At 44.5% G+C, this 13,047-nt stretch overlaps 1 protein-coding gene across 1 annotated transcript in view; it reads left to right on the forward strand.

Moving 5' to 3' along the window:
* Positions 1-13,047, forward strand: part of LOC119946716 (polypyrimidine tract-binding protein 1-like) — a 76,420-nt gene that overhangs the window by 4,123 nt on the left and 59,250 nt on the right. Inside the window, exons 4-5 of the mRNA XM_038768129.1 lie at positions 2,620-2,712; positions 3,337-3,367. Coding sequence (XP_038624057.1) covers positions 2,620-2,712; positions 3,337-3,367 — 124 coding nt within the window. The remainder of the gene's footprint in view (positions 1-2,619; positions 2,713-3,336; positions 3,368-13,047) is intronic.

Raw genomic sequence — 13,047 nt, forward strand, 5'->3', positions numbered from 1 at the left:
TTTATTTTGTTAACGATGTACATTTAGCCTTAATTCTATTTCTTCTGATGATTTGACACCTGTCCACATGTTTTGTTTTGTTGTCCGTCTCCCGCTTCTAGACTGTGAGCCTGTTGTTGGGTAGGGACCATCTCTATATGTTGCCAACTTGTACTTCCTAAGCACTTAGTACAGTGGTCTGCACACAGTAAGCACTCAATAAATGCGATTGAATAAATAAATGAATGAATGAATCCCATTGTTCTGAATTCCAGAAAAGTGTGCACAAGTCTTACAGTAGCCCTGTTAACTGATTAATGCCAGAATCTGTATCTTAATTAATCCTCCTTGACCTCTCAACTGCCTTTGACACTAACTCTCACCAACTCTGAATTTCCACTCTTCTATTAGGACCTTTTCACCTGCTTTCTTTCACGTATACTACCCACAAAGACCACCGATCTCTTGATCCCTTCCAATTTTAACAAATTCATTTATTCATTCAATCGTATTTATTGTGTACAAAGCACTGTACTAAGAGTTTGGGAGAGTGCAATATAAGAACAAACTGACACATTCCTGCCCACAACAAGCTCATAGTTTAGAGCAACCTTGTGCAGTCTCACATTTCCACTTGCCTTCAAGACAACTCTATATTCATTCAATCGTATTTATTGAGCACTTACTGTGTGCAGAGCACTGTACTAAGCGCTTGGAAAGTACAAGTTGGTAACATATAGAGACGGCCCCTACCCAACAACAGACTCACAGTCTAGCCTTAATCTTAATATTGCTAAGACTGAACTTCTTATCTTCCCACTGAAACCCTGTCCTCCCACTCACTTTCCCATCACTGTAGATGGAACCTCCATCGTAACTGCTTCACAATCCCAGACCTTGGCATTTTCCTTTCATTCATTCATTCGTATTTATTGAGCGCATACTGGGTGCAGAGCACTGTATCCTCGACTCCTCTCTATCATTCAACCCACATATTCAAGCCATTGCTAAATCTTGTCAGTTCTATCTTCACAACATCACTAAAATCCACCCTTTCCTTTCCATCCAAACTGCTACCACATTAATATAAGCATTTATTCTATCCCGCCTTGATTACTGTATTAGCCTCCTTGCAGACTTCCCAGCTCTTGACTTTCCCCACTCCAGTCCATACTCCATTCTGCTGCTGGGATCATTTTCCTTCAAAAACATTCAGATCATGTTTCCCCACTCCTCAAGAAACTCCAGTGGTTGCCCGTCCTCCTCTGTCTCAAACAAAAACTCCTCACTGTTGGCTTTTAAAGCTCTTAATCACCTTTCCCTCTCATACCTCACCTCACTACTCTCCTAGTACAACCCAGCCCACACTTCATTCCTCTAATGCTAACATTCTCACTGTACCTTGATACCTCAATCTCGTCTATTGCACCATTGACCTCTTGCCCACATGCTACCTCTGGCCTGGAACATCCTCCCTCCTCGTATCAGACAGATAGTTGTTCTCCCCCACTTCAAAGCCTTATTGAAGGCACATCTCCAAGAAGCCTTCCCTGACTAATCCCTCCTTTCCTCTTTTCCCACTTCCTTCTGCATCACCCTGTCTTGCTCCCTTTATTAACCATCTTGCCCAATCCCAAAGAATATATGTATATATCTGTTATTTATCTCCTTATGAATTCATTTATTTATGTATATTAATGTCTGTCTCCCCCTCTAGACTGTGAACTCACTGTGGGTAGGGAATGTGTCTGTTTGTTTTTGTATTGTACTCTCCCAATTGTTTAGTACAATGCTTTGCACATAGTAAGCACTCAATAAATACGATTGAATGAATGAATAAAAACAACCAGACACATTTAGTCTCCATAACCAAATTAATTTCCCTTGATATGCAAAAATATGCATCCTCTACACCCCTTACTCCATTGAACTCAACTCCTTTGCATGGCTACCCCTTCTCTTTTCTCATTTCACTAATCCACACCTTAGATCACCTTCATAGTATGTTTCCTTCACTCTTGCACATGAGCTGTGAAGTCCTAACAATAAAAATAATAACAATAATTGAGGAATTTGTTAAGCACTTCTAATGTACCAGGCACTGTACTAAGCACTGGGGTAGATGCAAGCAAATCGGGTTCTACACAGTCCCTGTCCCACTTAGGGTTCATGGTCTTAATCCCCATTTTACTGATGAGGTAACTGAGACAAAGAGAAATGAAGTGACTTGCCCCAGTCACACAGCAGACAAGTGACAGAGCTGGTATTAGAACCCATGATCTTCTGACTCTTAGGCCTGTGCTCTACTAGGCCATGCTGCTTCCAATTCTCTGTGCCTCAGTTACCTCATCAGAAAGATGGGGATTAAACTGCCCCTTTTTTCTCGCTTTTGCACGCACGTCTACTACTCCCTTCCGGGAGACTCGGGTCGCCACTGGGGCCACTCATTTAAAATTGACCAGGGAAAAAGGACTGGGGGGGGAGGAGGAGGTGGGAAGCCTAGTGACTGAGGCCAGTTTCCTCTCCGCCCAAGCAAGAACAGCACTTTCTTGGCTCCAGGAAGTTTAGCGTACCGAGACTAAGGACAAGGAAGTCAGTCTTGGAGTTATGTTTGAATCTGAATTTTGCTTTCATCAATAGTTGTAAGAACCACTTACAGTTTTGTATATCTATAATTTCCAAGAACCTCAAACGTCGTAAATTGCCTAAACCCAGTGCCAGCGACACACTTTGGTATTGCGGGGATAGAGAGGGATTAACAAGCTTACTACTTAGTACAGTGATCTACACTCAGAGAGTACCCAGTAAACGCATTGATTCATTAGAACTGGTACTGGAATACCGGCACTTTTTTTTTTTAAGAAATAGTTTCGTATGGACCCCAAAGGATAAAAATGTTTGTGACTTCATATACCCGAGGATTTATTACCTTGCTCAAATTGTTTGAAATGCGATTAAACCAAAACTCTATATAGGAAACCGTTTCTGGATTGCTTTTCCATCTCAGAGATAGAGTAGAAGAAATATGCAGAAAATCCAGTCTCAGAAGAAAGAAGCTACCAAATTTGAAACTGTGCCCTCCCCCAAAAATAGAATATTCAGCTCTTCCCTCCAGTGTAAAAAAGTATTTCAGATGTAAATTAGGAAGGTCCCAAGGTTCTTACGGTATTTTTTTTTTGTGCCCAGCACTGTGCTAGAGAAGTTTGTAAAGGGAAAAGTCAAAAAAAGTTCCTGGCCTTCTCAAAAATCGTGATCTAACAGGTAGGAAGGGCTGGTACCCTAAGACTGTTAGGCAAATAGGGAAAAGAGATACACGGAGATGCAATGACTTACCATTTTTGTTTCTTTTTCCTGCAGCATTGTTCCAGATATAACAGTTGGTACAAAGGTAGGCACTTTTCACACTTTTCCTTCTACTACACATAATCCCGTTTCTGGTGTAGGTTAGCACCAACCTTAAATTTGTTTAAGTCTTAAACATATATCCACATTAACAATTTATTTTTGAAAGTTGTTTTTCACCCCGTAAGACTATTCATCATTTGCAGTGTGTTTACCGAAGGAGAACTTCCAGCAAGACTTTCCCCTCAAAATTTCAGTAATATGAGTCTTAATGGTTTCAAGAAAAATATATTTAATATGTATTTGTTATTTAGCATTTGGAAAAGCTGACTGAATTTTGCAGTTCCTCTCCAGATAAATGGAGCAGTATCTTTACCTTTTTAAAAGTCTGTTGCTCTAGCAAAATATATTTCGTGTATTCTGATTTAGAAAACACCTGTATCCTAGAAAATCCCAGAAAATGCTTTATCAGTAATTCTCAGGCCAGATTATTTTGCTAATGCCTAGGACAAAGATAAATATGGGTGTTCTTGAGTTCTGAAAAAATCCCTATTTCCCAAGTTTATAACCTTCGCGTTGTCCTTGTTTCATCTCATTCAACCCATATATTCAAGTTATGTCAGTTTAACCTGTCCAACTCTGCTAAAACAACTCCCTTTCCTCTCCATCCAAACTGCTACTGTTCTGATCCAAGCTCTTATCCTAGCCTGTTTTTTTAACTAGTATTTGTTAAGCGGTTTCTATGTGCCAGACACCGTATTAAGCACTGGGTAGGTAGAGCTCATCAGGTTGGATACAGACCATTTCATTCATTCATTCATTCATTCAGTCATTCATTCATTCATTCATTCATTCATTCATTCATTCATTCAGTCATTCAGTCAGTCAGTCATTCAGTCAGTCAGTCAGTCAGTCATATTATTGAACACTTATTTGGGTGCAAAGCACTGTACTAAGCACTTGGGAGAACACAGTTCTCCCAGGATACATTCTCTGCCCACAACAAACTCAGTCTTTAATCCCCTTTTTACAGGTGAGGTAATTGAGGCACAGAAGTGAAGTGACTTGCCCAAGGTTATACAGTTGACAGATGTATAGTATAACCTTTCCCCCCTCTAGACTGTAAGCCCGTTGTTCGTGTAGGGACCGTCTCTATATGTTGCCAACTTGTACTTCCCAAGCAGCTTAGTACAATGCTCTGCACACAGTAAGCGCTCAATAAATACGGTTGAATGAATGAATGAAGTGGTGTACTGGGACTAGAACCCAAGTCATTTTACTACCAGGGCCCATGCTTTATTCAGGGCCCACATTGCTTCTCTGCACAATCAATCAATCAATCAATCAATCAATCTGCGCATCAGGCAGAAACTCCTCACCCTGGGGTTCAAGGCTCTCCATCAGCCTCGCCCTCTCCTACCTCACCTCCCTTCTCTCCTTCTACAGCCCACCCCACACCCTCCGCTCCTCTGCCACTAATCCCCTCACCGTGCCACGTTCTCACCTGTCCCGCCATTGACCCCTGGCCCACGTCATCCCCCGGGCCTGGAATGCCCTCCCTCTGCCCATCCGCCAAGCTAGCTCTCTTCCTCCCTTCAAGTCCCTACTGAGAGCTCGCCTCCTCCAGGAGGCCTTCCCAGACTGAGCCCCTTCCTTCCTCTCCCCCTCGTCCCCCTCTCCACCCCCATCTTACCTCCTTCCCTTCCCCACAGCACCTGTATATATGTATATATGTTTGTTCCTATTTATTACTCTATTTATTTATTTATTTATTTATTTATTTATTTATTTATTTATTTATTTATTTTACTTGTACATATCTATTCTATTTATTTTATTTTGTTAGTATGTTTGGTTTTGTTCTCTGTCTCCCCGTTTTAGACTGTGAGCCCACTGTTGGGTAGGGAATGTCTCTATATGTTGCCAACCTGTACTTCCCAAGCGCTTAGTACAGTGCTCTGCACACAGTAAGCGCTCAATAAATACGATTGATTGATGGATTGCTTCTCACGTGCCCATGCTGCCTGAGTTACGGTATCAGTCTCCCTGCTAACTTCCCTGCCTCCTGTTTCTCCCCACTTTGCTTCCTAACTACACTGTACTGCCACAATCATTTTTTTTTTTTACAAAACCATTCGGTCCATGTCTCCCCACTCCTCAAGAAACTCTAGTGGTTTCATTCATTCATTCATTCAATCAGTCAGTTGTATTTATTGACCGCTTACCGTGTGCAGAGCACTGTACTAAGCTCTTGGGAAGTACAAGTCGGCAGCATGTAGAGAAAGTCCCCACCCAACAACGGGCACACAGTCTAGAAGGGGGAGACAGACAACAAAACAAAACCCATCCGTGCCTCCGGTTCAGAGAGAAAACTCCTTGACTTGAAAGCACTAAATCAGCTTGCCCCCTCCTACCTTACCTCCCTGATTGTCTAGGACAGCCCAGCCCACGTACTTCACTCCTCTAATGCTTATCTACTCACAGTACCTTGATCTTGCCTATCTCGCAACTGACCCCTTGCACACGTCCTGCTTCTGCCCTGAACACCCTCCCTCTTCGTAACTGATGGTGACAGCGATGAAGAAGCAGCAGCATGGCTCAGTGGAAAGAGCCTGGGCTTGGGCGTCAGAGGTCATGGGTTCTAATCCCGACTCTGCCACTCGTCAGCTATGTGACTTTGGGCAAGTCACTTAACTTCGCTGGGCCTCAGTTTCCTCTTCTGTAAAATGGGGACGAAAACCGTGAGCCCCACGTGGGACAACCCGATCACCTTGTATTCCCCCAGCACTTAGAACAGTGCTTTGCACATAGTAAGTGCCTAACAAATACCATCATCATTATTATTATTATGGACGATCATTCTCCCCACCTTCACTCAAAGCCTTATTAAAAATAGATTTCTAAGAGGTCTTCCCATACTAAGTTCTTATTACCTTCTTTTCCCACTCTATTCCGCATCCCCCTGGCACTGGGATTTCTACCTTTTATGCACCTCTTCCTCAGCCCCATAGCACTTAGGTCCATAACTGTAAAATAATTAATTACTCTTCTAGACTGTCAGCTCTTTCATTCACTCATTCAATCGTATTTATTGAGCGCTTACTGTGTGCAGAGCACTGTACTAAGCGCTTGGGAAGTACAAGTTGGCAACATATAGAGACGGTCCCTACCCAACAGTGGGCTCACAATCTAGAAGGGGGAGACAGACAACAAAACAAAACATGTGGCCAGGTGTCAAGTCATCAGAATGAAGAGAAGTAAAGCTAGATGCACATCATTAACAAAATAAACAGGATAGTAAATAAAACATCCGCCCATGCTTAGAACAATGCTTGGCACATAGTAAGAACTTAACAGATGCCAAAATTATTATTCATTCATTCAGTTGTATTTACTGAGCGCTCACTATGTGCAGAGCACTGTACTAAGCGCTTGGGAAGTACAAGTTGGCAACATAGAGACGGTCCCTACCCAGCGGGCTCACAGTCTAGAAGGGGGAGACACACAACAAAACAAAACATGTGGACAGGTGTCAAGTCATCAGAATAAAGAGAAGTAAAGCCAGATGCCCATCATTAACAGAATAAATAGAATAGTAAATAGAATATCCCCCCCATGCTTAGAACAGTGCTTGGCACATAGTAAGAACTTAACAGATGCCATAATTATTGTTCATTCATTCATTCAATCGTATTTATTGAGTGCTTACTGTGTGCAGAGCACTATACTAAGCGCTTGGGAAGTACAAGTTGGCAACATATAGAGACATAGTAAAAACACATAGTAAGAAATTCCCAAATACCATAAGTACTTATTAATGATTACTATTATTTTGGATGGCCGCCCAAGTCAGGCCAGCGCCGTTTGTCCCTCCCACCCGAGGGGCCCGGAAGGCCGATGGCGCACTGGCCCCGTTTCCGGTTGGGGGAGCACTGCTCTACCCCCTTCTCATGGCCACCCGAAGGCATCGACGGCCCCCGGTGGGCAAAGCTCAAGGGGATCCGCACACCCAGGACCACCCCATCCTTCTCCCCCACCGGCAGAGAGGCCAACGGGGCCGGTTTCCCGCTGCCACCCCAAACCCCAGTCATCAGCTGCCCCCTCCATGGCGAGCAAAAGTTGGGCTCAAGGAACATGTCGTGACCTAGTGGGTAAAGCGTGGGCCTGGTTCTAGTCCTAGCTCTGCTGTGTAACCTTGAACAATAATAATAACAATAATAATAATGGTTATGGTGCGTGTTAAGTGCTACGCGCCGGACACTGTATTAAGCGCTAGGGTAGATATGAGCAAATCGGGTTTGACACAGCCCTTCACGATCTTAATCCCCATTTTACAGATGAGGTAACTGAGGCAAAGAGAAGTGAAGTGATTTGCCCAAGGTCACACAGCAGACAAGTGGCAGAGCTGGGATTTGAACCCATGATCTACCGACTCCCAGGCCCAGGCTCTAGCCACTAGGCCATGCTAGTCCACTAGTCCAATTCTCTGTGCGTCAGTTACCTCATCAGTAAAATGGGGATTAAAACTGTGAGCCCAGTGAGGGCCCGTGGACTGTGTCCAGTCTGATTACTTCGTGTCTGCTCCAGCACTTAGTACAGTGCCTGGCACATAGTAAGTGCTTAATGAATGCCATAAAAAGCCCCCTGCCAACTCAGCTGTCCCAAGCACTTAGTGCTATGCCCTGCACACATTAAGTGCTCAATAAATACGATTAATTAATTGATAACCTCACCAACTCTGAAGTCCTTCTATCCAAACACACCTGCCTCCCCTGCGTTTTCTCCCACATAAACCCCTACTTCATACATGTCCTGTTCTCCCAAGTCAGCATTCATTCATTCAGTCATATGTATTAAATACTTACTGTATACAGAGCACTGTGCTAAGTGCTTGGGAACTAAGTGCAACAATGAAGAGTGATGATCCCTGCCCACAATGTGCTCACAGTCAGGGGCGGGCAGACAGACTTCAATACAAATAAACAGACATCAAGACAAATAAAATATATATGCATATTTTAAGACACAGATATATGTGTAAAACTTACACGTGTGTGTGTGTGTGTGTGTGTGTACACACACATGAGTGCTGTGGGTCTGGAGGAAGGGGAAAGAGCAAAAGGGAGGAAGTCAAGAGTGGTGCAGAAGGGAGTGGGAGATGAGGAAAAGTGGGGCTTTGTCTGAGAAAGCCTCTTGGAGGAGATGTGCTTTGAATGCTTTTAAGGCTCTGAAGGGGGGAGAGAAATTGGCAGATTTGAGGAGGGAGGGTGTTCCAGTCCAGAGGTAGGACGTGAGTCAAGGGTCGGTGGTGAGACAGGCGAGATGGAGGCAAAGTGAGTAGGTTAGCACCAGAGGAGTGGAGTGTGTGGGCTGGGATGTTGAAGGAGAGAAGGGAGGTGAAGCAGGAGGGGGGCAATGATGGAGAGTTTTAAAGTCAATAGTGAGGAGTTTTTGTTTAATAAGGAGGTGGCTAGGCAACCACTGGAGGTTTTTGAGGAAGGGGGGTGACAGGCCCAGAGCGGGTCTGTAGAAAGAAACAGCAGGGTGAAGTTTGGACTGAAGTGGGGAAAGGCAGGAGGTTGGGAGGTCAGAAAGGAGGCTAATGCAGTAATTTAGGCGGGTTAGCATGAGTGATTGTATTAACTTCCGTAGAGGTTTGGTTGGAGAGGAAAGGGCGGATCTTGGCGATGTGAAGGTGGGACTGACAGGATTTGGTGACTGATTGAATTTGTGGGTTGAATGAGAGAGCGATGACACCAAGGTTACGGGCTTGTGAGACGAGAAAGTTCGGGAGAGGATGGGGTTGGGAGGGAAGATAAGGAGCTCTGTTTTGTACATGTTGAGTTTTAGGTGGCGGGAGGACATCCAAGCAGAGGTGTCCTGAAGGCAGGAGGAGATGTGATCGCTATATGTTGCCGACTTGTACTTCCCAAGTGCTTAGTACAGTGCTGTGCACACAGTAAGTGCTCAATAAAGAAGCATGAGAAGCAGCGTGGCTCACTGGAAAAGAGCACGGGCTTTGGAGTCAGAGGTCATGGGTTCAAACCCCGGCTCCGCCAATTGTCAGCTGTTTGACTTTGGGCAAGTCACTTAACTTCTCTGTGCCTCAGTTACTTCAACTGTAAAATGGGGATTAAGACTGTGAGCCCCACGTGGGACAACCTGATCACCGTGTAACCTCCCCAGTGCTTAGAACAGTGGTTTACACATAGTAAGTGCTTAATAAATGTCATTATTATTATTATTATTATTATTATTATTATAAATACGATTGAATGAGTGAATGAATGTGATCCTGGAGAGAGGGAGAGAGAGAACAGGGGAAGAGATGTAGATTTGGGTGTCATCCACATAGAGATGGGAGTTGAAGCCGTAAGAGCGAATGAGTTCTGCAAGGGAATGAGTATAGATGGAGAATAGAAGGGGACCCAGAACTGATCCTTGAGGGATCCCCACAGTTAGGGGGTGGGAGTGGGAGGAGGAGCCCGTGAAGGAGACTGAGAGTGAACAAACAGAGTGATAAGAAGAGAACCAGGTGAGGACAGAGTCAGTGAAGCCAAGGTTGGATAACGTGTTGAGGAGAAGGGGATGGTCCACAGTGTTAAAGGCAGCTGAGAGATTGAGGGGGATTAGATTGGATATGCACTGGATATGCAGCGTGGCTCAGTGGAAAGAGCACGGGCTTTGGAGTCAGAGGTCATAGGTTCAAGTCCAGGTTCTGTCAGCTGCGTGACCTTGGGCAAGCCACCTAACTTCTCTGTGCCTCAGTTACCTCACCTCATCTGTAAAATGGGGATTAAAACTGTGAGCACCCCGTGGGACAACCTGATCACCTTGTAACCTTCCCAGCACTTAGAACAGTGCTTTGCACATAGTAAGCACTTAACAAATGCCATTATTATTATTATTATCATTATATTATTATCATTATTATTTGGCAAAAGGGAGATGATCAGTGACCTTTGAGAGGGCAGTTTCAGTAGAGTGAAGGGGGCAGAAGCCAGATTGGAGGGGGTCCAAGAGAGAATCGGAGGAGAGGAATTTGAAATACGATTGAATGAATGAATGAGACAGTAGGTGTAGACAACTCACTCAAGGATTTTGGAGAGGAATGCTAGGAGGAAGATGGGGCGATAACTGGAGGGAGCTGGACGGTCACGGGAGGTCTTTTTAAGTTTGGGGATGATACGTGCATGTTGCCCATTCTGGTCTCCATTCCCAGACTACCTTCCCTTGATGCACAGATCCTTGTCTTGAACTTTCAACTGAACTCTAAATCAATCATTCAATTGAAATGAATAATAATAATATTAATTAATTAATTATTATTATTATGGTATTTGTTAAGCGCTTACTATGTGCCAAGCACTGTTCTAAGCGCTGGGGTAGATACAAAGTAATCAGGTTGTCCCACGTGGGGCTCATTGTCTTAATCCCCACTTTACAGGTGAGGTAACTGAGGCACAGAGACGTTAAATGGCTTGCCCAAGGTCACACAGCAGACAAATGGTGGAGCCAGAATTAGAACCCACCTGCTCTGACTCACAGGCCTGTGCTCTTTCCACTAGGCCACACTGCTTCTCAGAAATTGAGCTCATTCTGTGTGTGAAGAATCATACTAAGCACTTGGGAGAGTACAGTACAACAGTGTAACAGACTGAGAAGCCACATGGCTTAGTGGATAGCTCATGGGCTGGGAGTCAGAAGGACCAGCTCTGCCACATGTCTGCTGTGTGACCTTGGGTAAACCACTTCATTTCTTGCCTCGTTACCTCATCTGTAAAATGTGAATTGAGACCTAGAGCTCCATGTGGGGACATAGACTTTGTCCAACCCAATGCCTTGCGTCTACCCCAGGGGTTAGAACAGTGCATGGCACAAAATAAGCACTTAACGAATACCATTATTATTATCATTATTTTTTATTAAGTGGTGGGTGCATTTCCTACCCTAAATGAGCTTGTGCCTTCAAATCCTCCACCTTCTAAATTCACCAATCATATTTACAATAACTATGGTGTTTGTCAAGTGCTTACCCTGTTCCAGGCACTCTACTAAGTGCTGGGGTAGATCAAAGTTAATTGGGTTGGACGCAGCCCCTGTTCCACTGTCTTAATCCCCATTTTACAGATGAAGGAACTGAGGCCCAAAGAAGTTAAGTGACTTGTCCAAAGTCACAGAGCAGACAAGTGGTGGAGCCAGGATTAGAACCAGGTAATTCATTCATTCATTCAATCATATTTATTGAGTGCATACTGTGTGCAGAGCACTGTACTAGAGAAGCAGCATGGCTCAGTGGAAAGAGCACGGGCTTGGGAGTCGGAGGTCATAGGTTCTAATCCCGGCTCTGCCTCTTGTCAGCTGTGTGACTTTGGGGAAGTCACTTAATTTCTCTGTGCCTCAGTTACCTCATCTGTAAAATGGGGATTAAAACAGTGAGCGCCATGTGGAACAGCCTGGTCACCTTGTATCCCCCCAGCGCTTAAAACAGTGCTTCACACATAGTAAGCGCTTAACAAATACCATCATTATTATTATTATACTAAATGCTCAGAAAGTACAACTCAGCAATAAAGAGAGACAATCCCCATCCCCACTGGGCTTATAGTCTAGAAGGCGGGGAGACAAAGACAAATAAACAGGTATCAGTATAAAGAAATAGAATTATAGATATGTACATATGTACACAAGTGCTGTGGGGCGGGGAGAGGCGGGTAGGGCAAAGGGAGCGATGCGGAGGGGAAGGGGTGCTGAGGAAAAGGGGGGGCCTAGTCTGAGAAGGCCACCTGGAGGAGGTGAGCCTTTAGTGGGGCTTTTAAGGGAGGCAGTGTGATTATTTGGCAGATTTAAGGAGGGAGGGTATTCCAGCCCAGAGTTAAGGTGTGGGACAGGTCCTTCTGACTTCCAAGTCCCAGGTCCATGCTCTATCCACTAGACCACGCTGCTTCTCAAGCGGTCTTATCGGGCACTTACTATGTGCCGAGCACTGTACTAGGCACTTGGGAGAGTACAATATGACAGAATCAGCAGATACATTTCCTGCCCATAACGACGTTATAGGCTTCCCACTCTTCAACTCTCCTTCCCAGCAGTACTGCAAGATATCTGCCTCCTTTTGAAACTGACCCCCTCACACACGCCTCCATCTCACTAAAATCACTTGCCCACTCCTGTCTTCCCTCCTTGATCACAACCTTCCAGTATCCACTCTTCACTGTTTCTTTTCCCACCTCTTTCAAACATGTCATGTCTCCCAGTCCTAAAAAAAACCCTCCCTTGACCCTGTGACTCTCTCCAGTTTCCTCCCCATCTTCTTCTCTACCATAGAGAAGCAGCATGTCTCAGTGGAAAGAGCACGGGCTTGGGAGTCAGAGGTCATGGGTTCAAATCCCACTTCTCCAATTGTCAGCTGTGTGACTTTGGGAAAGTCACTTCACTTCTCTGGGCCTCAGTTCCCTCATCTGTAAAATGGGGATTAAGACTGTCAGCCCCACGTGGGACAACCTGTTCACCTTATATCCTCCACAGCACTTAGAACAGTGCTTTGCAGATAGTAAGTGCCTAACAAATGCCATTATTATTTATTATTTATGCCTTTCCTTCATACCGTGCCACTATTTCCTCTCCTCCAATTCTTCCCCTTGACCCTTCCATTGCTTTTACCCTCTTTAATGTCACCAATGGCCATTTTTTTTCCAAATTTCAAACACACTACTCCAACCTAAT

The sequence above is a fragment of the Tachyglossus aculeatus genome, chromosome Y3 (assembly GCF_015852505.1).
Source record: "Tachyglossus aculeatus isolate mTacAcu1 chromosome Y3, mTacAcu1.pri, whole genome shotgun sequence".
Lineage (NCBI taxonomy): Eukaryota > Metazoa > Chordata > Mammalia > Monotremata > Tachyglossidae > Tachyglossus > Tachyglossus aculeatus.